The following is a 22,289-nucleotide window of genomic DNA, read 5'->3' as shown; positions in this document are numbered from 1 at the left end:
CTAAAAATCCCAGAAAATGCCAGAAACATCCCACCAAATCGCCACAAAATTCCAAGATAGGTAAGAAAAATCCCTCATAATTCTTCAAGTCCCCACAAAATCCCACCAATCTGCAGAAAAATCCCACACAATTCCCTAAATTCCCTCAAAACCCCACCAAATTCCAGAAACATCCCAGAAAATCTCCACAAATTTACACAAAATTGCAGAAAAATCCCACAAAATTCCATAAATCTTCTCAAAACCCCAACAAATTCCAGTCATCATCCCACCAAATCCCCACACATTTCCACAAACTCTAAGAAAAATACCTCAAAATTCTTCATGTCTCCTCAAAATCCCTCAAAATTCCAAAAAACTCCCACAAAATCTCCCCAATATCCTGTAAAATTCAAGAAAATCCCACAAAATTGCAGAAAAATCCCACACAAATCATTGAATGTTCTCAAAACCCTACCAAATTACAAAAACATCCCACCAAATCTTCACAAAATTCCACAGAATCGAAGAAAAATCCCTCACAATTCTCCAAGTCGCCACAAAATCCCACAAAATTCCAGAATAACTCCAATAAAATTGCAGAAATCTTCCCCAAAGCCAAACAAATTCCAGAAACTTCCCACAAAACCCCCACAAATTTCCACAAAACCTAAGAAATTAACTCAAAATCCTTCATGTCTGCTAAAAATCCCTCAAAATCTTACAAAACTCCCACAAAATCTCCTCAATATCTTATAAAATTCAAGAAAAATCCCACTAAATTCCAGAAAATTCTACAACAGTGCAAATAAGTCCCAAAAATTCCAGAAACATCCCACCAAATCTCCACAAAATACCACAAAATCTAAGAAAAATCCCACAATTTGGAGCACAGGGACTCTAGAACCTGAGCACGGCTGCTTTGCTGTGAAGGCAAGGAAGGGCTTGGGCTGCTCCACTCCCCTGCTTTGCTTTGGGATTACCGTGATTTTGGGGGACAGTGCAGGGGGAAAGGGAGAAAGCATGGGCTTCCCTCACCCATGGGTGGGTTTTTCCCCAGAATGTAGGGGTTGGGCCTTCCTCAAGCTCCTGACAGAGATAAGACTTTTTACCATTTTTCTTGTTTCCCCTTTTTGTCTGTAACCTATTTTCATTAATTTGTTGTTTGTTTTTCTAAAGGAAGCGTTCCAGGTGGGGTCCAGTCTGGATCAGGAAGTGCTTGGGACCAGCTGTGGTGTGGATGGGCCGTGCCCTTGGAGAAGACTGAGGACATCGTTTGGGACCAGCTTTTCTTGTGGCAGCGGATGGTGTGAGGTGGGTCCTCATCTCCTTGGCATGGCTGGGACAAGAGCTTTTGGGAGATGGCAGCGGGCACAGGAGCATCCCGCTCTGGGCAGCTGCTGAGGGGCTGGATCTGCCGTGGCTGGCTGCAGGCTGGGCACATGTCCTGCCCTCCTGCTCTGCTCCCCAAGGCAGCAGTGATGGGCAGCTTTGGGCCCAGCTCTGAGCACGGCCAGCACGGCCTGGGCACCGCGGCTGGCTGGGACAAGGGGACAGGAGCCTTCAGCTGACGGGCGGTTTCTGCTTTCTCTCCTTGCAGCCGGGCTCTGCGGATGCTGAGGCTGCTCTGGGCTCTGCCAGGGCTCTGCTGGGCTCAGCACCGGGCCGGGATCAGCCAAAGAAGAAACGCTGTGACCTGCAGCAGAGACTTGAGCATTTTGGCAATGCAGCTCAAGTCTGCAGAGTGTCCACCTCCAAGGAAAAACATGACACCTCCCAAAAATTAAACTTGTTCCATAACTTCTGAAATGAAATCAATCTGGGATGACCCCAAATGACATTTTTCAGCTTCCTCAAGCTGTAGCTCAGCCCTTCTCTGAACAATTGTGTCCCACACATCTTCTGCCTTTTACTTCACAACTGCTCCCTCCTTTCCCCCAGTGAGTTCCCAGCCCATCACAGTCTCCATCACACTGCAGCCTTCCTTGATGCCCCTCACCACGAGGAAAGCCAAGCCCCAGTCTCAGGGACTCATCCTGTCAGTGGCTGAAGAACAGCAATGTTTCAGAGGTCCGGCAGGAGTTTAGTGTCATTCAGAGCTGCTCTCCTCACTGCTGAGTTCCCACTCCCTTTTCCTCATCCATCAGGATGAGCTCCGTGAATCCCCCTGTGATAAATGGAAATGATTCATGTTAACTAAATTGTAACTTTTTGGAAAGTAATTATTTGAAATTAGTTATTATTAGAAGCAATCAAGTGAATTAGTGTTACAAAGCAGATGTACCCCTCGATAGATGTTACATGTTAAAATTAAGATAGGGGATGTAGTTTTGAGATAAGAAATGTCCCAAGAGAAAACTGACCATGAGATGGATAAAGTTGGAACGACTTTAGGCATAGGGCCTGAACATTATGAAGTGTAAGACTAATTAGTGGAGCACAATGCTCACTTACATAACACAACACTTGGTACACACACACAGCCTGTGAGGTTATCCAGAGGACAATGAGGATGAGTGTAAGCCTTCGTCCAAAGACCACCAAAAGAAGACTGAAGACCCCCTAGCAACAAGTGAAGCATGCACCATGAAGAACAGTGATGTAAAATTAAAGAATCATAAATTGGAGGAGACTTACTGGAAACATGAATGAATATATATAAGCATATAAGTTTAGTTTGAATGGCTTTGTTTTGTACCTGAGGCAGGGTGAGAAGCCGTCCCTGTATGCCAGTCAGTCTTGCTTATGCTTTAATCATAATTACTGGCAAGCTATATTCATATATATGTATATATGTATATGTATTTTTTCATATATATATATGTATATATATATGAATATATATATATATATATAAATTGTACTCTTTTACTAAATTATATTCCTATATCAAATTGCTATTCAATCCACTAAATTTTATTCTTTTATTAAATTGTTTTGTTGTATTCAATTCACTAAATTGTATCAATTTTTTCTTGTTATTAAACTGCTGTTAACCCAATAGCCCTAGCTGTCCAAATTTCAATTTCATTTATGACACTGCCCTTGGGTGAGTTACAGCCACAGCGAGAGGGAGGAGGAGATGATCCCACCCATGGCTGCTGCTGGCTCCAGACATTTGCTGAGATAAAGCTGAGCCAGAGCTTCAGCATCTCCCCCAAAATCACAGAATCACAGAATGCCTTGGCTTGGAAGAGACCTTAAAGTTCATCTCGTTCCACCCCCTGTCATGGCAGGGACACCTTCCACTACCCCAGGCTGCTCCAAGCCCAATCCAACCTGGCCTTGGACACTTCCAGGGATCCAGGGGCAGCCACAGCTTCTCTGGGCAAGCTCTGATCTCTGCCCAGGTGAGCAGGGACAGGAGCCGAGGGAACGGCTGGAGCTGGGCCAGGGCAGGGCTGGGCTGGAGATGAGCAAAAGCTTCTTCCCCCCCAGGGGGCTGGGGCAGTGCCCAGGCTCCCCAGGGAATGGGCACGGCCCCGAGGCTGCCGCAGCTCCAGGAGCCTTTGGCCAGCGCTGCCAGGGATGCACAGGCTGCGATTGTTGGGGTGTCTGTGCAGGGCCGGGGGCTGCACTCCATGATCCCAATGGGTCCCAGATGCCAGCTCAGCCCCTTGTGCAACTCTCACCCTTGGGCTCAGCCTTTGTGTCCCCTGGAGGCGCTGGCAGAGCTGATGGGGTGGGGCAGGAGCGGGGCAGCCCCAGCGTTCCCCTGGCAGTGACAGCACAGCCGGGCCAGCAGCCCCAGCGTTCCCCTGGCAGTGACAGCACAGCCGGGCCAGCAGCCCCAGCGTTCCCCTGGCAGTGACAGCACAGCCGGGCCAGCAGCCCCAGCGTTCCCCTGGCAGTGACAGCACAGCCGGGCCAGCAGCCCCAGCGTTCCCCTGGCAGTGACAGCACAGCCGGGCCAGCAGCCCCAGCGTTCCCCTGGCAGTGACAGCACAGCCGGGCCAGCAGCCCCAGCGTTCCCCTGGCAGTGCCAGCACAGCCGGGCCAGCAGCCCCAGCGTTCCCCTGGCAGTGACAGCACAGCCGGGCCAGCAGCCCCAGCGTTCCCCTGGCAGTGACAGCACAGCCGGGCCAGCAGCCCCAGCGTTCCCCTGGCAGTGACAGCACAGCCGGGCCAGCAGCCCCAGCGTTCCCTCCCTGGAGACGCTCCAAGGGAAGCGGCCAGAGCCGCGTCCAGTCAGCGGAACTGAGCGGCCACTGAGCACCCCCGGCCTGGGCTGCTGTGGATTCCTCTGCACACAGCTCGGGGAAGGTGCCCTTGGCCACCCCCACAGTGCCACAGACAAGTGTCACACACAGTTACAGAGCTCTGCCCACAGCTCACAGGGGGAGTTAATTTAAAAAAAAAAGAAATCACCACAAAAAAGAGAACTCCTACCTGGCAGAGCTGTTCCACCCTTCAGTTAAGACACCTGCATGCACACAAGACCTGGGGCTACAAAAAATGAAGCTTTATTGGCACATTTGCAGGAAAAACGGGTTTAGGACAGGCTATCAGCAGAACTGTTCTCAGCTGGGTGAAAAAGGCCCCTTTGGCAGCTGCAGGGCCATTGAAAATGCAGATCCTCAGCCCATGGGGGAGAAAAGGGCTCTGAATTCCCCTCCCCTGACACACAAACCCTGCTCCCAGGCTGCTCCCCACACAGGATTCTACTGGAGGACTGTGGAAAGCTGAGAGTTGGCTCTGGCTTCTTCATGTTCCTTGTCCTAAAGCTGCCTGGGAGAAGAAATTTAGGGTCAACTCCACTGGCACAATCCCTCCTGGCCCAGGGCACAGCCCCAGGAAGGTCTTTGCTCCTCCCTCGGCCCTCCCTGAGGAGGCTGGCAGGGCTCGCAGGTTTATGGCATTTGTCCTTGCTGCCCCTCACATCCCACTGCCCCACAAAGAGCCCTGAGCCACCCGTGAGGGACAGGCCCTGCTGGGCCAGGCCTGGGCTCAGGGCTTGGCCTTTCTGCTTCCTCCAACCCAGCCAGGCCTGGCTCAGCATTGCAGTTCCTGTGCTGTGCCCCAAGATCGCTCGGGCCCTGCTGGAAAGGGACCTGAGGTACCTCCATCCCCTCGGGCAGTGCATGGGAGAAAACAACAAACTTCTCAGGAGGATGGGAACAAACTTTCAGCTGCAAACTTTAGAGAGTGAGGTCCTCGGAAAATCATAAAGCTGCATGCAATTAGAGGAAATCACTTCACTAAGCACAGACTGAGCCAACTCGTCCAACCCATCCAACTTCAAGTTATCCAGATTTTGAAAACTGAAGTCAGGAGAAGCGAGAGAGGGACAGAGATCCACAGTCAGCCTTGGATCCAGCGCCATCTCAGCTGCTGTGAGCTCCAGGGCCGTGGCACATGTCAGTGTCACACCCGTGTCACAGCCTCACCTGCTCTGCTCCCTCTCCCAGCTGGGGTTTTTGGGGTGCCAGGGGCTTGGCAGCCACTTTGGGGCTGGAGCAGAGGCTGCAGTGGCTGGGCTGGGGCAGTGACCGCCCCACACAGGCAGAACTTGCTCTGCCCCCAAACACACCCTGGAGATGTGTGGGGCCATTCATCATTTCTCTGCTCTCCAGCGCTGAGGCAACGCACTCTGGCTACAGCTCTGAGCTCGTGCCCATGGCAACCAGCCCTGGCAATGGGGCTCCATGGAGCTGCTCTCAGGAGCCCCCAAAGAGCTGGGGAGTGCCCCAAAACCTCCTTAGAAATGTGAGATACCTTAAAATCTCGTTGGGAACATCCAAATATCCAAAACTCACTAACGGGTTTCCCCTCCATTCATCATCCCCAAACTTTGGCTGTCTCATTGTAGACCCCACCCCACCTCCCCAATCCCAACCCCAACCCATCCCATCCCTGCTGGACATCAAGATCCCCTTCCCAAGTCCTATTTCCCCCATTTCACACCTCCCAAACTCCATCCCACCCATCCTGCCCCACCCAATGCCCATCTCACCCCTCCTGATCTGCATCCCACTTCACCCAATCCCCTTCCAACCCCATTCCACCTGATGCCTTCAGAAGGCTGACCTAGAACAGAGGCTGGACAGAGTTAAGAATGAAGTTTATTAAAAGAATTTAAATACACCTTGGGCAGTACAAGAGCCAGGCCCACACCCAAGATGGACCAAAAATGGTCAGAAAAATGTACAAGTCTCACATTTTTAGAAGTTTAGGTCCATCTGGATATTGCAATCTGTTCACTGTCCAATTACAGCTTCAGATGATGAAGTCCCATCCTTCTTGTTTTCTCTCTTCAGTCCACACTTGTTCATGCTTCTGGGCCTGAAACTTCTAACGACTGTCCTTGGTATCAAGCTAGAAAAGGAATTGTTTTGTCTACCTACTCTGTGAAGAGAGCTCACTAACACTTAATAGGAAGTTCCAAACTGTAAACCCAGGCAGTGCAGAATATGAAAGATGAAAGCTAAAACTTAAGGCAACACACCCTGAGGGGCTGTAGAATCCAGGAATTCTGGGTGGGAATGAGTAGAATTCAGTGGCATTGAGTGGTTTTGAGGTGACAGATTGAACCCTCTCATCTCTTTGAGTGACAAGAAATGAAGAAAACTACAACAGATAGCACCACAATCCCCAAGTCCTCCCAAGTATCTCTTTTAATCCCAGATTCCCTCAAAGCACTAGTAGAAAGTGAGGCTTTAGATGCCTTTGATGAATTTGCAGACTTTTACCCCAGTTTTGTCTGTTTTAAAGGGATGAAAATGAATCAAAAGATAGAACCAAAATAAAATGACCACCAGCCCAGTGTGTTCCCAACACAGATCACTGGGAACGTGGGTCATCAGAGCTCTGCCCAACGTGGGTCCTCTGATGGGGGATGGAGCCAGGGAAGCGCACGAAGCTCTTCTTGCACTTGGGGCACTCACAGGGCTTCCCTTACCGGTGCCTCTGTTGGTGTTGGGTCAAGGCAGAGCTCCTGGAGAAGCTCTTCCCACACTGGGGACACTTGTAGGGCCTCTCCCCAGTGTGGATGCGCCGGTGGGTGATGAGGTTGGAGTTGTGCTTGAAGCCCTCCCCACAGTCAGGGCAGCGGAAGGGCCTCTCATCCGTGTGAATCCGCTGGTGTACAAGGAGAGTGGAGCTCCTCTGAAACCTCTTCCCACACTCAGGACACTCGTAGGGCCTCTCCCCAGTGTGGATGCGCTGGTGATGGATGAGTTGGGAGTTGCAGCTGACGCCCTTCCCACATTCCTCACACTTGTAGGGCCATTCCCCAGTGTGGATCATCTGGTGGCGGATCAGGGTTTTCCTCTGGCTGAAGCTCTTCCCACACTCCAAGCACTTGTAGGGCTTCTCCCCATCCTGAAGCTGCTCATGGACCACCAGCTCAGAGCCCTGGCTGGATCTCCGGCCGCCTTCCCGGCACAGGGTGGGTCTTTCCTCCTCAGAGCACCCTGGGATGGGTTTGGAGCCCCTCCTCCTGTGGGATCTCTGAAGCTTTTGCTCCCCATTGGATTCCTGCACTGTGGCGCTGCTCAAAACGGCCTCTTCCATGAGGTTCTGCTGTGGGGATTTGTCCTCCCTGGTCTCCATCCTCAGCTCCTTGTCTGGGGGAGGAAGGACAAGGAGAGGATGGGATTTGCCTCCGTGCCAGAGGGAAGGGGAAGGAGATCCCCCCAGTGCGTCCCCGGCAGGACGGCGTCGGCAGCGGGGTTGCCCTGCAGCCGGGGGCCAGGCTGGGCTGGGAGATGGAGCAGGAGAGAGGGGGAAAGGGGCACTGACTTCCTCCTCACCTGCCTCGGTGTCCTGGGACATCTTCCTCGCAGCCTCCTTCTCCATCCAGCCAAGGTTTGGGAATGGGAAATCCTGGTTTGGGGAAAAATACAGTTCATGAGCACATTGGGTTAGGGGGCTCCCCCTGTGCAAGTTCATCTCTAGAAGTCACCAAGCCTCTGGAGTCTATAAAAACCTCCCAAACACCAAGATTCAGCCCTGAAAATGTTTCCCAGGAGTTCTTCATCTCTGGTCTCTCCCCTTTGGTGTTCAGAGTTTCCCCCCTGTCCCAGCTGCTGGGGGTCACGCTTGTACTGGGGGTTCCCCTGTCTGCTCAGTCCCTGCCCTCCCCAGGCTGCTGGGAGTGCCAGGAATCCAAAAAGCTCCCCCTGTTTCCATCTCCCCACTTATGGATTGTGGGACCCCCAGTGTTCCCCCAAGGGGCATTTTCTGCTCAGCTTTGGAGTTCTTCATTCTCCAAACATCCCCCCAAAAAAAACACCCCAGGAACCCCCCAGGATATCTGGGCCAAGCTCCCCCTCCCTGGGCACCTATAGGATGGAGGGGGGGTGATGATCCCATGGGTGAGGGGCTGTGAATTTGGGTAATGCTCCACCTCGTGGTTCCTTCTACTTTCCCTGATCTTCATTTGTCCCTCCTCTTCCTCCTGCTCCTCCTCCCTAACTCCACCTTCTTCTCCTACTTCCATCCTTTCTCTCCTTCATCCCTCCTCTTCCATCCCTCCTCCTCCTCCCCCAGGAGCAGCGACACCCTCGGTGCCCCGTTCCCAAACCCCTCACAGCCCACGGCAGGAGCGGGGATGGAGCCGGGACAGGTCGGGATGGGCAGCGCGGGGCTCTCCGCTGCTCCCACCCGCTGGGGACGGGGGGAACCCGGCCCGGGGAAAAGGAGAGGGAAACTGGGAAAATTGGGGGCTGCAGATCCAACCTGGGGCTGGCTGGGGACCCTGGCTGGGGACTGCCAGCCCTTGGGGCTCCTCTGGGGAGATGTGGGAGGGGGGAACACAGAGAGGGCTGGGGGATCCCAGGAGTGGCAGCACTGGCAGGGACTGGTTTGGACTGGGATCATCCTGTGATCACACTGGCAATGACTGGAACTGTATTGGATGTGTACTGACATCTATATGATGTCACAACTTTATGATGTGTACTGACATCACACTGGGATCATACTGGGAGCAGCTGGGCCCATGCTGAGGGGCACTGGGATCCCACTGAGGGTGACTGGAATCATACTGGGATTGACTGGGAGTGGCTGGGAACAACTGGAATCATGCTGAGAGCAACTGGGAAAAGCTGGTATTGACTGGGAGCGTGCTGGGGCTGACTGGGATATACTGGGAGAGACAGGGAGTCCCAGGGATCACACTGGAGGCTACTGGGGTCACACTGGCACTGACAGGGAGCAACTGGGGGCCACTGGCCTCATACTGGGAGTGACTGGGATTAGACTGGGAGTGTGAAGGAAACTGGAAAATTGGGGAAAAAACGAAAAAAAACCCAGGATAAATTCAAGGAAAATGGAAGGGAAAATTCAGGGAAAAACCAGAAAAGTATCAGGGTGAAATCCAAAAACATCAGGGGAAAATCAGGAAAAAATTGGGAAAAATTTGGGAAAAATGGGAAAATTTGAAAAAATTGGGGAAAACCAGGAAAAATTTGGGGGGAAAAAAAGAGAAAACTCAAGGAAAAAATGGGGAAAAATTGGGGAAAAAAGTCAGGAAAAGAAAGTGGAAAAAAATTTGGGAAAAATCAGAAAAAATGGGGGAAAAATCAGGAAAAACCAGGGAAAATTGGAAAGAATATTGGGGAAATCAGGAAAAAAACTGGGAAAGAACTTGGAAAAACTGGGGAAGATCCATAAAAGAAAGAGGAATAAAATCTGGAAAGAAATGGGAAAAATCACAGGAAAAATCAGGTAAAAACTAGGAAAATTTGAGAAGAAATTGGGAAAAAGCTAGAAACGAATTGGAAAAGGAAAAGAGAAGAATCAGAAAAAAGTGGGAAATACATGAAAAAAATTGTGAAAAATTGTGAGAAATCAGGGAAAACATCAGGAAAAGAAAGCCGAAAAGACCCTGGGAAAAATCAGGAAAAAATTAGGAAAAATATTGGAAAAATGAAGGAAAAACCAAAAATATTTGAGAAAAAAAATTGCAAAAAAATCTGGAAAATAATTGGGAAAAAATCAGAGAAAAAATGTGGAAAAAAAGGAAAATCACGGGAAAATCAGGGAAATGAAATGGACAAGGATAAAAATATCTGGAAAAATCAGAAAAAAAAAATGAAAAAAAATCAGGAAAGAATTGAGGAAAACCAGAAAAATTAGGGAAAGGATAAGGGAAAAATCTGGAAAAAAATGGGAAAAAAAGGAAAAAACACAAAAATCAAGGAAAAGTTTGAGAAAAAAAATGGGAAAAAATTGGAAAAAAAAATCAGGAAAATAAAAAAAAATCATTGAAAATATTATGAAAAAAAATAAGGGAAAATCAGGAAAAATATTGAGAAAAAATTGGGTAAAATCAAGAAAAGAGGGAAGAAACCTGGAAAAAATTAGGAAAAATCAGTAAAAAAATTAGGAAATACAGGGAAAAATCAGGGACAAATTGTGAAAAAAATCGGGGAACGATGAGGAATAAATTGCGAAAAGAAGAGGGAAAAGTCAGGAAAAAACGGGGAAAAATCAAGAAAAAAATTTAGGAAAAGAATTGGGAAAAAACAGGGAAAAATCAGAAAAAGAAAGAGGAAGAAGACTGGGAAAAAACTGGGGAAAATCAAGGAAACAAATCAAGGACAAAATCAGGAAAAGAAAGTGAGGGAAAAAACTTTGGAAAAATGGGAAAAAAATTGGGAAAAAACCAAGAAATATCAAGGAAACAAACAGGAAAAAATCAGAAAAATTAGGAAAAAAAAGGGGAAATATTGGGACAAATCAGAGGGAAAAATCAGGAAAAAAATTTTAAAAATATTCGAGAAAAATTGTTTGAAAAATGAGGAAAAAATCAGGAAAAGAAAAAGGGAATAAAACCTGAAAAAAAAATCAGGGAAAAAAATAAAAAAAAAAAAAAGAAAAAGAAAAAAATTGCAGGAAAATCAGGAAAAGAAAATGGGTAAAACAGGGGAAAAAATCGTGAAAAAAATGGGAAAAACCAGAAAAATTACAGAAAAATTAGAGAAAAAGTTGGGAAAAAGACAGAAAACTTTGGGAATAGAAGAGGAAAAAATCAGAAAAAAATGGGGAAAAAAATGGGAAACTTTCAGGGGAAAATGAGGGAAAAATCAGGAAAAAATAAGAAAAAAAAACAAAAAGAGAAAAAAATTGGGGAAAATCAGGAAAAGAACAGGATGAAATCCCCCTATCCCATTTTTCCATGGAATTTTGGGAATTGCGTGCCTGGGAGGTTGTAGAAGAATTTCCAGATCTGGGAATCCAGGGAGAGGGGAAAGGTGGAATTTCAGATGAGCTGGTCAAAATTTTTGGGAAGGTTGATAGCCTGGTCCTATTCCAGCTTCCAGAATGTTCAGATGAATCCCACGCCTCCTTCCAGCTGGAAATCATGGAAAAATCACGGGAAAGCTGTGATTCAAATTCATGGAGTTTTGCCCCCAAAGCACCCTTTTTTCCCACCAAAATTTCTATTTATCCCCCAAATTTCAATTTTTGAGATAATTAAATGGCGAAGATAATGGGAAATGGGGAAAAATAAGATAGAAATTGAGGAAGAATGGGGAAAAGTTGGGGAAAACTACAAAAATATGGGGGAAAAGTGAGAAAAATGGGAGGAAAAATGGAGCAAAATAGAGGAAAATAGGGAAAAATGGGGAAAAAATAGGGAAAAAATGGGATAAAAATAGGAAAAATTTGAGGAAAATGAGATGGAAATGGAGGAAAATTGGGAAAAATGGGAGAAAGAAAGGGAAGAAAATTAGGATAAAATTGTGGAAAAATGAGATAAAACCAGGATAAAAATGGGGGGGGGGCATAAGGAAAACTGGGATAAAAATGGGAATAAAAATGGTAAAGAGGAGGCAAAAATGGGGGAAAAATGGTAGAAATTGGGGAAAATAGGAGTAAACATGGGGAAAAAACTGGAAGAAAATGGAGCAAAAATAGGGTAAAATGGGGAAATAATAGATTAAAAACGGAAAAAAAAATGGGAAAAATAGGAAAACATGGGGAACGATTTGAGTAAAAATGGAGGAAAAATAGGAAAAAAATCAGAAAAACTGGGAAAAAATGAGGACAAATGAGATAAAAAAAGGGAAATTGAGGGAAAAAGGAAAAAAAAGGGGGAAAATTGGGGAAAAATAAAAAATAGGATAAAAATTGGGAAAATTGTTATGAAAATGAGGAAAAATTAGAAAAAATAGAGCAAAAATGGGATAAAAATCTGGAAAATGGGATAAAATGGAGACAAATTGTACTCTAATAGGGAATGACTGGGAGTGATTTGGCTTATCGTGGGGCACAGAGGAAACTGGAGCCACACGGGGTGAGCAACTGGGCAATGCTGGGAGCAGCCACTGCCGGCACCGGGAGCCCCGGACCCCTTTCCCGGCCATGCCGGACCCGCATCCCCCCGGCCCCTTTGCCGGGGCTCTGCCGCCACCGCCACCGGGACCCCCCAAAAACACCTCCCGGGGACCCCCGGGGTGCCCCCGAGGGGCATCTGCGGCTCGGCTCTGGAGCCCTGCCATCCCCAAACATCCCCCCCAAAAACCCCAAAGCCAGGGAGCCCCGGGGTATTTGGGGCGAGCTCCCCCTCCCCGGGCACCTGCGGGATGGGGGGCGATGGTCCCGAAGGAGCTGCAGATGCAGAGAGCGGGGAGCGCAGGTGGAGCCTCCTCTGCCTGCTCCAGCTCTTCCTCCTCCTGCTCCTCCTCTTCCTCCTGCTCTGTCCCTCCTCTTCCTCCTCCTCTGTCCCTCCTCTGTCCCTGGGCGCGGTTCGGAGCCCTCGGGTGAGCAGGGCTGGGCCGGGACACGATGGAAAAGGGCTGGGTCCCCCCCAAACCGAGCTGGGGGCAGCGGAGCTTTGGGGGAACAATGGGAACGGGGCGGGACAGGGGAACAGGGGGAAGTGGGAGCACTGAGGGTCCCCCAGTTCACCCCAGGAGCCCCAAGCCCCGTCCCAGCCCCCCCAGTTCCCCCCGCAGCCCCGGCTGAGGGGGGCTCAGCCCAGGAGCCGCCGTCGTTCGGGGCTCCCCCGAGTGCAGGAACGGGAGAGTTCCCGGCTCGGGGAGGCCCCAGCACAGGAGGGGATCTTGTCCCTCTTCCAGGGCCTTCCAGGGTCTTCAGGCCCCTCTCAAGAGGAGTTTTTCTCTTTTTCAGGTTTTTTGGGGGGGATCCCACCACTACAGGGGTGTTTTTTCCTCCCCATTTTAGGGTGTTTGTGCGGCCGCAGCCCCACAAGCCCCTTTTGAGGGGGGATCATGACGGCTTTAAGTGACATTTTTAGGGGTGTCCCCACCCCAAGCCCTTGTAGGGGATGTTTTGTCCCCCAGGGTGGATTTTGGGGGTTCTCTCTACCATGGCCGCTTTAAGGACCCCCGGTGTTGTCGGGTCCCACTGTAACTCCTCTTAAAAGGGCAACACCGCTCCCGTTGGTTCCGGCAGTGGAGCCCGGGAGGGGTTGGGGGTCCCGGGAGGGGTTTGGGGGTACCTGGGTGATGCCGATGGTGTCCATGGGGATCCCGTGCTCGGTATAAACCTTCATGAGGGGTTCCTGGGGTTTTTCAGAAGTTCTGGGTGTTTTTGGGGCCACGGTGATTTTTGGGGGGTTCTCAAGGGGGTTTACAGGGGTCCTGATGGGGGAATTTGGGCGATCCCGGGAGTGGAATTTGGGATCTCAAGGCTGTTTTGGGGAACCTGCTGGTGATGGACATGGGGACCCCATGCCAGGTATGAACCTTCTCAATGTCTCTATGGGGTTTTGTGGTTTTGGGGAGTTTTTGGAGCATCCAGGGCTATGTTTGGGATCCCGGGGAGGTTGGGGTGTCCCGGGGGATTTGGGGGTTCTCGGCAGGCTTGGGGGTACCTGGGCAATGCGGGTGGCAGTGCTGGGGACCCCATGCCGGGTTTGAACCTTCTCACTGTGCATGGGCAGCATCAGCGTGTTCAGGGAGATCCTGGGGGGCCCGGGGGGTCACCCCAAATCCCAGGGACCCCAAATGCTGAGGGACCCCTCGAACTGCCCTCAGCGCTGGATCTGCTGCAGGCAGGGGGGCACCAGCACTCGGCCCCCACCCTCCACCATCACAGGGGGGCTGTGGAAGAAATCTGGGGGTGCACGGACAGGTCGGGTGGGACCCAGAAAGTCCTGGGGGAGGGGACACGGGGGGACTCCCAGGAATTCCCGTTATGGGGGAAAGAAGAGGGACCAGGAAGAGTTTGGGGGCACTGGGTGGGTCAGGGGGGACCCCCAGGAGTCTTGTGGGGGGTGGGAAGGGCAAAGAACAGGGTGATCCCCAGGATGGGTTTGGAGGGGAACCGGATTGGAGCTCCCATGGCTGCGGGATGGGAAGATTGCCCATGGAATTCTATGGGAATGGAATGGCAGTGAGATCCATCCACAGAATTCCCATGGGAATGGGACAGCAGCGGGATCCATTCACGGAGATCCCGTGGGAGTGCGATGTCTGAGATCCATCCATGGAATTTCCGTGGGAATTGCCACATTCCCAAATTTTGCCCTCCCAAATCCCACATTTGCATTCCCATATTCCCATGGGAATTCTGCCCTCCCCACCTTTACACTCCAGCACCTCCCGCCCATATCTGACATATTTCCGGAGACATTCCCTGCAGCTGTGAGCCAGGGAATTTGTTAATCCCTCAGCCTGGATCTCAGGGATCCCCATGGCGGTGCCACAGTTGCCATCGCAGCCCCACAGATCCCCCAGCCCCGGCTCCCCCCGCTCAGCCCCGCTCTGGCTGTGCCGCTGCTGCAGCATCTGCAGCTCCCCACTGGCCCCGCCATTGGCGCCGCTCTTTGCTGCCCGCCAGTGGCAGCCCGAGGCTGCAGTGACGTCACCGGTCGCCGGGCAGATCCCGGCGGCGCAGGGCGGCCAAGGCGGAAGCGAAAGTGCCCGAGGGAGCGCGGGGGGAGGGGACGGGGCAATTCCAGGGAATTCCCCTGGATCCCCTCCCGGGATCCCCCGGGACCCTCCTCGGCCGCGCACTGCGGGACCCCCGGGACAAACTGGGCTGAACTCCCGGGCCCTGCGCCCAAACTCTGCCTGGAACCCGCCGGCTTCGGCCCAAAGCGGGGGAAGCCCCGGGATCCGCAGATCCCATTTTTCCTGCGGCTGCGGCTCCCCAGCCCCGGCGGAGCAGGAGCAGGCGCTGGGAGCCCGAGCCCCGATTCCCAATCTCCTTCCCTCTCTCTCTCTGCTGCTCTCTCCCTCTTTTTTGGGTGATCAGAAATGCCAGAGCGGCTGGAGAGCCCCGTGCCCAGCTCGGCTTTCCCTGGAAAGGGAGGCCTGGGGGTGCGGTGCCCCGGGATGGCCGGGAATGGGGCTCCGGGGGTCCCCGGGCTGACGGAACCGGGGGATCCAGGGGCTGGCAGGGGAGGATCCCCGGGAAAGGGGGTGCAGGGCGCTGTTGGTGCAGGAGAAGGGGGTGCAGGGGGTCCCGGAGCTGGGCAAGGAGATGCGGGGGGGTCCCAGGGCCCAGGAATGGGGATCCAAGGGGTCCCAGGGGGGCTCCCCAAAGCCCCTCCCAGGGCACAGCAGGAGCTGGGTCAGGAGCTCTGGCAGAGACAAAAGGGGGTGAGCCCGGCATGGGGGGGACATGGGGGAGTCACAGGCGCTCCCAAGGGGGGACACGACCCCCGGGGACCCCTCCTCACCTTCTCCCATGTACCCCAACAGAGCCCCTAAATGGATGAGCAGAGCACGGTGACTGCAGTATGAAACTTGTTCAGTGGCACAGGAGGATTTAGAATTGAGGACAGGGGAAGGGTTTAACCCAGCCTCCTGTTTGAACAGCCTGGAGAGGGGGCTGGGGAGAAACCCATGCCTGCATTGAATTGAGAGAGATCCAGACCCGGGCTGGGAGAGATTTGAGACACACCCACCTTTGGACTTTGCTGTCCACAACACCCTGTCACATAAAGGTAAAACCTTACAAAAGAAAGGACTTGTAAAATCATGGTTTAGGATTTGTTACGCGGGCTTAGTGTAGCTAGCAGCTGGCCTGATAAGTTCCCAGGCAAAAACATCTTGAGAATGAAAAGTTTGTTAACATAACAAACTATTCTTGGGGAGAAAAACAAGTGCACCTGTAGTAACAAGGGATCTGTCCCATGGGAATCAGTAGAAAAAGTATGAAAACATTGTTAGAGAGAAAAGTTTGGATTGACGTGTACACTCACCATTACCAACCAGTGAACTGAGTTCCCAACCAACTGGAATTAAGCACGGTGCCTTCTGATAACCATGTAAATATAAGCTGTGTGCAATAAAGCTTTGGCTATGGTGGAAGAAGAAACAGGTGTCATTGTCCATCTCTACTGCGACACACCCAAGCAGGACATCGGGTCCTGCCGAAGCAGTGGAAAGAAACAGCTCTGGTGGCCAAGTGGCACGGCCCATTCCAAGTGTCCCTGAGCACAGAAACAGCCCCAGCACAGCTGAACACGGGGGGACCCCTCAGCCTCGGCTCAAGGGCTCTGCAGCCCCGCAGATTTGGATTTCCCGGCTGCAGCAGGAGGATGGGAGCCGCCCCTGAGCCTGCACTGAAGGCAAGGCAGCAGCAGCCAGGGCTCCCCAGCGGGGGAAGCCCCTGGGCCTGCCCACAGATCCTCTGCTGAAATCCTCGGCCTGGGCACCCTCCTTTGGCATCTCCAGCCCCTGCGGGACAATCCTGGCTGGCACTGCTGGAGCTTCAGGGCTTTCTGTGCCTGCCCTCGCCACAGCTGCTGGGGAAGGCACCGTGAGAATTCCACTCTGGCTCTCAATTACACTCACACTCTGGGCTGGCTGGGATTAGAGTATTGGAAAATATACCAGGTGTAAAATTATTTTTTATTTGATTTCTCCAGTCAGGCTTGGTTTGCATTTGCCTTGGGAAAAGGAATTTTAAAGGGTTTTTTTAAGGGATGTTCCACCACTCAGCAGAGATGAGCTTAACATCTCAACAGACTGGGAAGAGCCCAAAAGATTCCCACAAAGACAATGACCATCAACAAAATTATCAAGGCCCAACAGCAAACATCAACCAACATCTACCCCAGACACTGCCCTGGCACAGCTGGAGACACCTGGTCTGGAAAAGGCTGAGCAGGAAATCCAGGAGTGCAGACCTAATTCACATCAGAATTAGGGGTGCAACAGAAATCCGGGTGCAACAGGAAACCAGACACTAAGGACTCCACACCTTGGAAACAATGAACACTAAACTAATGAATTTCTATGGGTTCAGACTGCTTAAAGTTCAGGAAACATCTAGTAAAACTCACATGTCATGGAATGATTTTCTCTGCACATGCAGACTATGTGTGGCTGAAATGATTCTGTTCAGAATCAAGTAATGCCTTATTTTTCTAAAGACATTGCTGGAGAGTTTTTGCTTTTCACAGTTTCAGTGAATGGATTACACCATTAGAAGAATTTTTTGTAATAATTATTTTATAGTGTCAGTTCTGTTTGGGCCAGGGGTGTGAGAATCAGTTTTTAGTCAGAGGAGAAGAAAAATAAAACATTTGATTGCTTTCTAATTTTTGTTTTTATGTTTGTGCATGGCTCTTAGTGATGACAAAATTATGGTATGGGTTTTTCCATGTTCACCTTTAAGCTGCATTTTGAAAACTAGAAGACCTTGAAAGGAGGCCCTTTAAAATGTAAACAGTTAATAGAAAATTCTTAAAAAAAAACAACAAAGAAACAGCAGATGGGGGAGGGAGCCCTCCATGTGAGTCATCCCATGGCTGCCCTGGAAGAGAAGCTTCATTCCAGGCAGCCAGCAGAGGAGCTTTAGAAATGCAAATTAACACCTCTGGGCCAAAGCCTGGACAATGTACCAGCGTGTTCCTGCCTGGGGGAGGAATTGGGCTGAATTCCTCTGCCCCTCACCCCAAGCTCTGCCTGGGGGCACAAGGGGAATTTGCACAGCTAAAGGCAGAGCCAATAGTGAGGATATCTGACTCTGCAGCAGAAATTGGTAAAGCTGAAAAGGAAAACTGCAAATGGAGATTGTTGTGAAAATTTCACTATAAAAAATGGGGGAGGAATCATCCCACTCCCCACCCCAACTTGTGCTCTCACTTTCTATGTTATCCAGAGTGAATTGGAGCACTGGGGGTTTTTTTGCTACCCCAAGTTAAGGGAAATCAGTTGGGAATCCAAGTATGTGCTGATTTAATTAGAGAAAAGCCCAAAATTGATGCAACCCTGGCTTGAGGGAGCACCCAAAAATGGGGAAAAGATGAATGGCCACCAGAACAAATCCTGCAACACCATGGGCCAGCCCCGGGGAACCCTAACAAATTCATATCAGGTACCAGAGAAACCATTTATTATTTCCATGGCATAATTACATTACAGGATGTCCTTAAAATAATACCCAACCAGACAGCTCCAGTTCCTGACTTTCTTCACAATCAATCCACCGAGATGAGGAACACAACATTTCACCATGGGATGGGGTCAGATTATCTTTTAGCTGAAAAAGGAGGCAGAGTTTGTGGAAAATTAAATGACTCAAACTGCTGTTGGCAAATAGGTCACAGAGGAAAAGTGGAGAAACAGATAACAAAAGATATAAGAAAAGAGCTCATGTACCAGTCCAAATGTGGAAATTATGGGAACGGGCAACTTTTTGTGGTTCCCTGGCAGACCATGGGTTAAACAAATGCAGTTTCTTCTCTCATGTGCTACAGCAACTCTCATCTTTTCACCATGCACACACCTTGCTGAGTGCAGCTCATTCAGCAGCTGAGCAAGGGGATGCAGGGGGCAGCCAGGCCTCCTGAGCCACAAACGGCTACAAAAGGACAGAGAATGAGGGCACCGAGAGCAATCCCAAAATCAAAGAACACCCAGGAAGAAAAAACAGAGTCAATGAGTGAATCTGCTTGCAGATAGGGCCAGGGACTTGCACATAAGGAAGCAATGGGAGAAAGCATCAGTTTCAGAAAATGTTGGCAAGGACCGCTGCTCTGACAAAGTCCCGCTAAATTCCTGAACTTCCAGAAGAGCAAAGACTTAACAGAGCCATCAATATCGGATGTTCTACAAAAGTGGTGGGTACATATTAACCGGGACATGCAGGAGGCAGATGGGGAAGTCTGAACCTTCCAAGCACCTCCGCCAGTGGGGAAAGGGACAGGGACACGCGGCCGGGAAAATCAGGACAAAAACGAGGCCGCGTCCTCCAGCAGCTGGAGAGAGCGCACGGCAAATGCCCCACGGCCTCTCCCTTTGGGCAGCAATAAAGTCACTCTCACACCGCTCCTCGGGCTCCTTTGGCCACACAAACCTCTGGCGCCGGGAATTTGCCCGCCCAGCCCCGGGCACAGCGCAGCCACCTCCGGGCTACCGACACGAAGCGGGACGAGCCAGCGCTGCTCCGGCACCGGCTCCTGCCGAGGCCCCAGCGGGAAGGAGACCGCGGGCAGCCGCTCCCTCAGCGCCCTCACGCCAGGGCCAACACGGGCCGGCCACGGCACAAGCCACCCGCCACAGCCCCCTGCCGCCCCCTCCCGGGCCCGCAGCGAGCCCCGAGCCCCCGCAGAACCGAGCGCGGCTCCCACCTGCGATGGCTGGGGCCGCCTCCGAGCTCCGCCGCCGCCTCACCGGGCTCCGGCCGCTGCCGCCGCTGCCGGGCCCGCACAGACGCTCCGGCAATGGCGGCTCTCCTGCCCCACGGCCGCCCTGGGGGCGCCAGCGGGGCCGGGCTTGTCCCCGCTCTGCCCAATCAGCGCGCGCCAGAGCCACGAGTGACGGCAGCAGCAGCCAATCGCAGCCAGCGGCGGGCTCTGCACACGGCACAGCCCCGCCCCACGCTCTCAGGGCCCGCCCCGGGCTGTGTGAGGGGAAGGGCGGAGATGAGGAACAGGCTTGGAACGGGCCCGGCCCGAGCCGCCATTGAGCTCCAAACACAAACAAAGTTCTCCGCAGCTCCCGGCCCGCCTTTCCCTGCCCTGGGTGTTCGGTGGCTCCGGCTCAGCGGGAAGCCCTGGAGCCTCACTTCTCCCACCTCTAATTAGGTGCCTCAGTGCATCGCTCGGATTTCTCCCTAAAAGGAGAAAACTGCCCCAAATACCTGTGGATGAGTGGGGGAGGAGAGAGATTTCTGGCAGAAAATTCCAAAAACTCAGTGAAGGATTGTGAGAAGTAAATTAATACCCCTAAAACCAGCTTCCCCCCCACCCTCCCTCCTCCCAGCTGTGCCTCCTACCCCGGCACTGCAGGTGCGGTGAATTAAAGGGCCAGGAGACCTTCTGCTCCCTTTAACAAGCCTTTATTAGAGAGAACTGGGCCTAGAGGTGGGGGCTCGGGGTGCGCGCCGCCGCTGCTCCCTGTGGTCGATGTCGAGGATCACCCAGGCCTGTCGTCATCCACTGTCAGCACAACCAGAGCCTCTATTCTCGCCAGGATCACCCAGAGACTCTGTCTTAGGCTCAAAGGTCTAGGGGTGTCTTCCCTCTCAAGTCCTGCCCAGGTCATGGCAACCAGCTTGCTGGACTGGGATTGGCACACCCAGTCTCCCCAGGTCCCTGCTGCCTCCACAGTGGGGTCCTCCAGATGTTCCCTGAGCGTGGCTCATTGTCCAGGGCTGTCTTTGCTCCCAAGTGGTAATATGATTTTAATATGCACCCATGTGCAAGTCTTTATGGGAAATGGGGAAGTTCATCCTGGGCAGCAGCTGCTAAATTGCCTGACGGGTTGGGAGGGGGTAAAGGATGGGGATACAAATGCAAGGATAAAACAAGTATGAACTTCTTAACAGTGAACCCTTTTGGGACTTACAACACCAAAACCCCTTATCCAGGGACCTAAACTGGGATTGAAACAGGAACATATAATTTGAACATTGGGATTTTTATTTATAACAATATCCCCCCTCTTTTAATTTGACCAGGCATCAGCCTGCGTCAACTTGTTGTTTCAGGCTCCTGGTAGTGAAACTTCTTTAGTCTTTGGTGTTGGTCATATACCCTTTTTGCTTCTTTCAGCTCTGAACTTTCTAACATTAGGATCTTAGTTTTTCCCTTCTCTTGGGTTATTTCTAACGAGTTGTAGATCGTGCTGCTAGACTGTATTACTGAGGTAATTACTCTGATCAAACACGGGATGACACAGGGAAGAAACAACAGTCCTGCTAGTCCCGCTATACCAATGAATGCCACCTTTTTCCACCAGCCCTTAAAGGACCAGAAACTATCCCACCAATCAGTATTCAGGATCGGTGTCCATTCTTGGTTCCCTACGTAGGAGATTTTTCTTATCTCTTTAGAAATGTTCCAGATTACTTCACTTTTATCATCTATTTCCAGGCAGCATTCAGAGGTGTTGAACTTCCCACAGATTCCCCCCTCATCAGCGAGAAGGTAATCTACTGCCAGTCGGAGTTGGTACACCAGGTACATCAGGTCTGGGAGAGGTGGTCACTTATATGATCAAGGCTGGGGCTGTTTTGTTTGATGTTATTTCAATTACAGCTTGGAGCCTGGTTATTCTGTTTAACATGTATATTGGGGTCCTATATCCCCAGGACCCATCCTGGGCCCAGGTTGCTGGCCCATAAGTTCTTATTATTTCCTCCAGGGTCCAGACTGTTCCTTTCCAATTCTGGGTCCCTCCTGTGCTTATTACACTTCTCCTCTTCCTTTTTAGGGGCCTCTTTATGTTGTCATATAGTGGTACTCCAAGCTCTGAGCCAGCTTGTTTTGGGAGCAGGAAGAAAGCTGGCTTTATCACCCCAATCGTGCAGCTACCTGACCAGTCTCCTGGTAGATGTGTATAAGCTGCATCCACGCAGATCCAAAAGAAATCATCTGGGGCTTCCCAAAAACCCTCCCTGTCTTCATAGGGGTACTCCCAATGCTTTGATAGGCTTCTAATTCCCCAGAAGGGATTGATCCCTCTTTCTGCACATTCGTAAAGGTTATATCCTTTGTGATGAATGCACCCTTTTTCCCTCTTCTCTAAGGATCAATATCTTAGGTTGGGCTCCTGGGGGAACCCATTTAGTTCCTAGATTCTTCGTTATATCTTTTGCATGCCATCTGCCCCACCAGGGTTCTATATCTTTTTCCAGTTTGTAGAATGCAGTCTTCCCCAATTACCTTAGCCTTTAACTCCCATTTTTCCCTTCTCCTATACCCTGGTGTTCTTTGGCCTTCCCCAGTTCATTTTATGCTTAAAATTTCTCGAGGTTTCAAGCTAATTCCCTCCCAGGGCCAAATATCAGACATTTTAGTACTCCCACATACCCAACAATCAGTTATATTTAATTCCTTGCTGATGTTTTCAACTAAATCAATGAACAAGTTCTTCCCACTCAAATTTTCCTATTCTTCATTTCCCACGCTCATGTCCACTCTTTTCTCCTTTACC

The 22,289-nt window shown here is 50.9% G+C and overlaps 1 protein-coding gene across 1 annotated transcript in view; it reads right to left on the bottom strand.

Annotated features, from left to right (window-relative positions):
* Nucleotides 1–22,289, bottom strand: part of LOC147647258 (uncharacterized) — a 387,407-nt gene that overhangs the window by 131,354 nt on the left and 233,764 nt on the right. Inside the window, exon 10 of the mRNA XM_086872454.1 lies at nucleotides 6,933–7,258. Within this exon, the coding sequence (XP_086728580.1) occupies nucleotides 6,933–7,258 (326 nt within the window). The remainder of the gene's footprint in view (nucleotides 1–6,932; nucleotides 7,259–22,289) is intronic.

Source organism: Cyanistes caeruleus, unplaced genomic scaffold (genome assembly GCF_971803275.1).
Source record: "Cyanistes caeruleus unplaced genomic scaffold, bCyaCae1.hap1.1 HAP1_SCAFFOLD_65, whole genome shotgun sequence".
Classification (NCBI taxonomy): domain Eukaryota; kingdom Metazoa; phylum Chordata; class Aves; order Passeriformes; family Paridae; genus Cyanistes; species Cyanistes caeruleus.
Note: the sequence above shows the minus strand (reverse complement) of the source record. Positions and strands in the feature narration are given on the sequence as shown.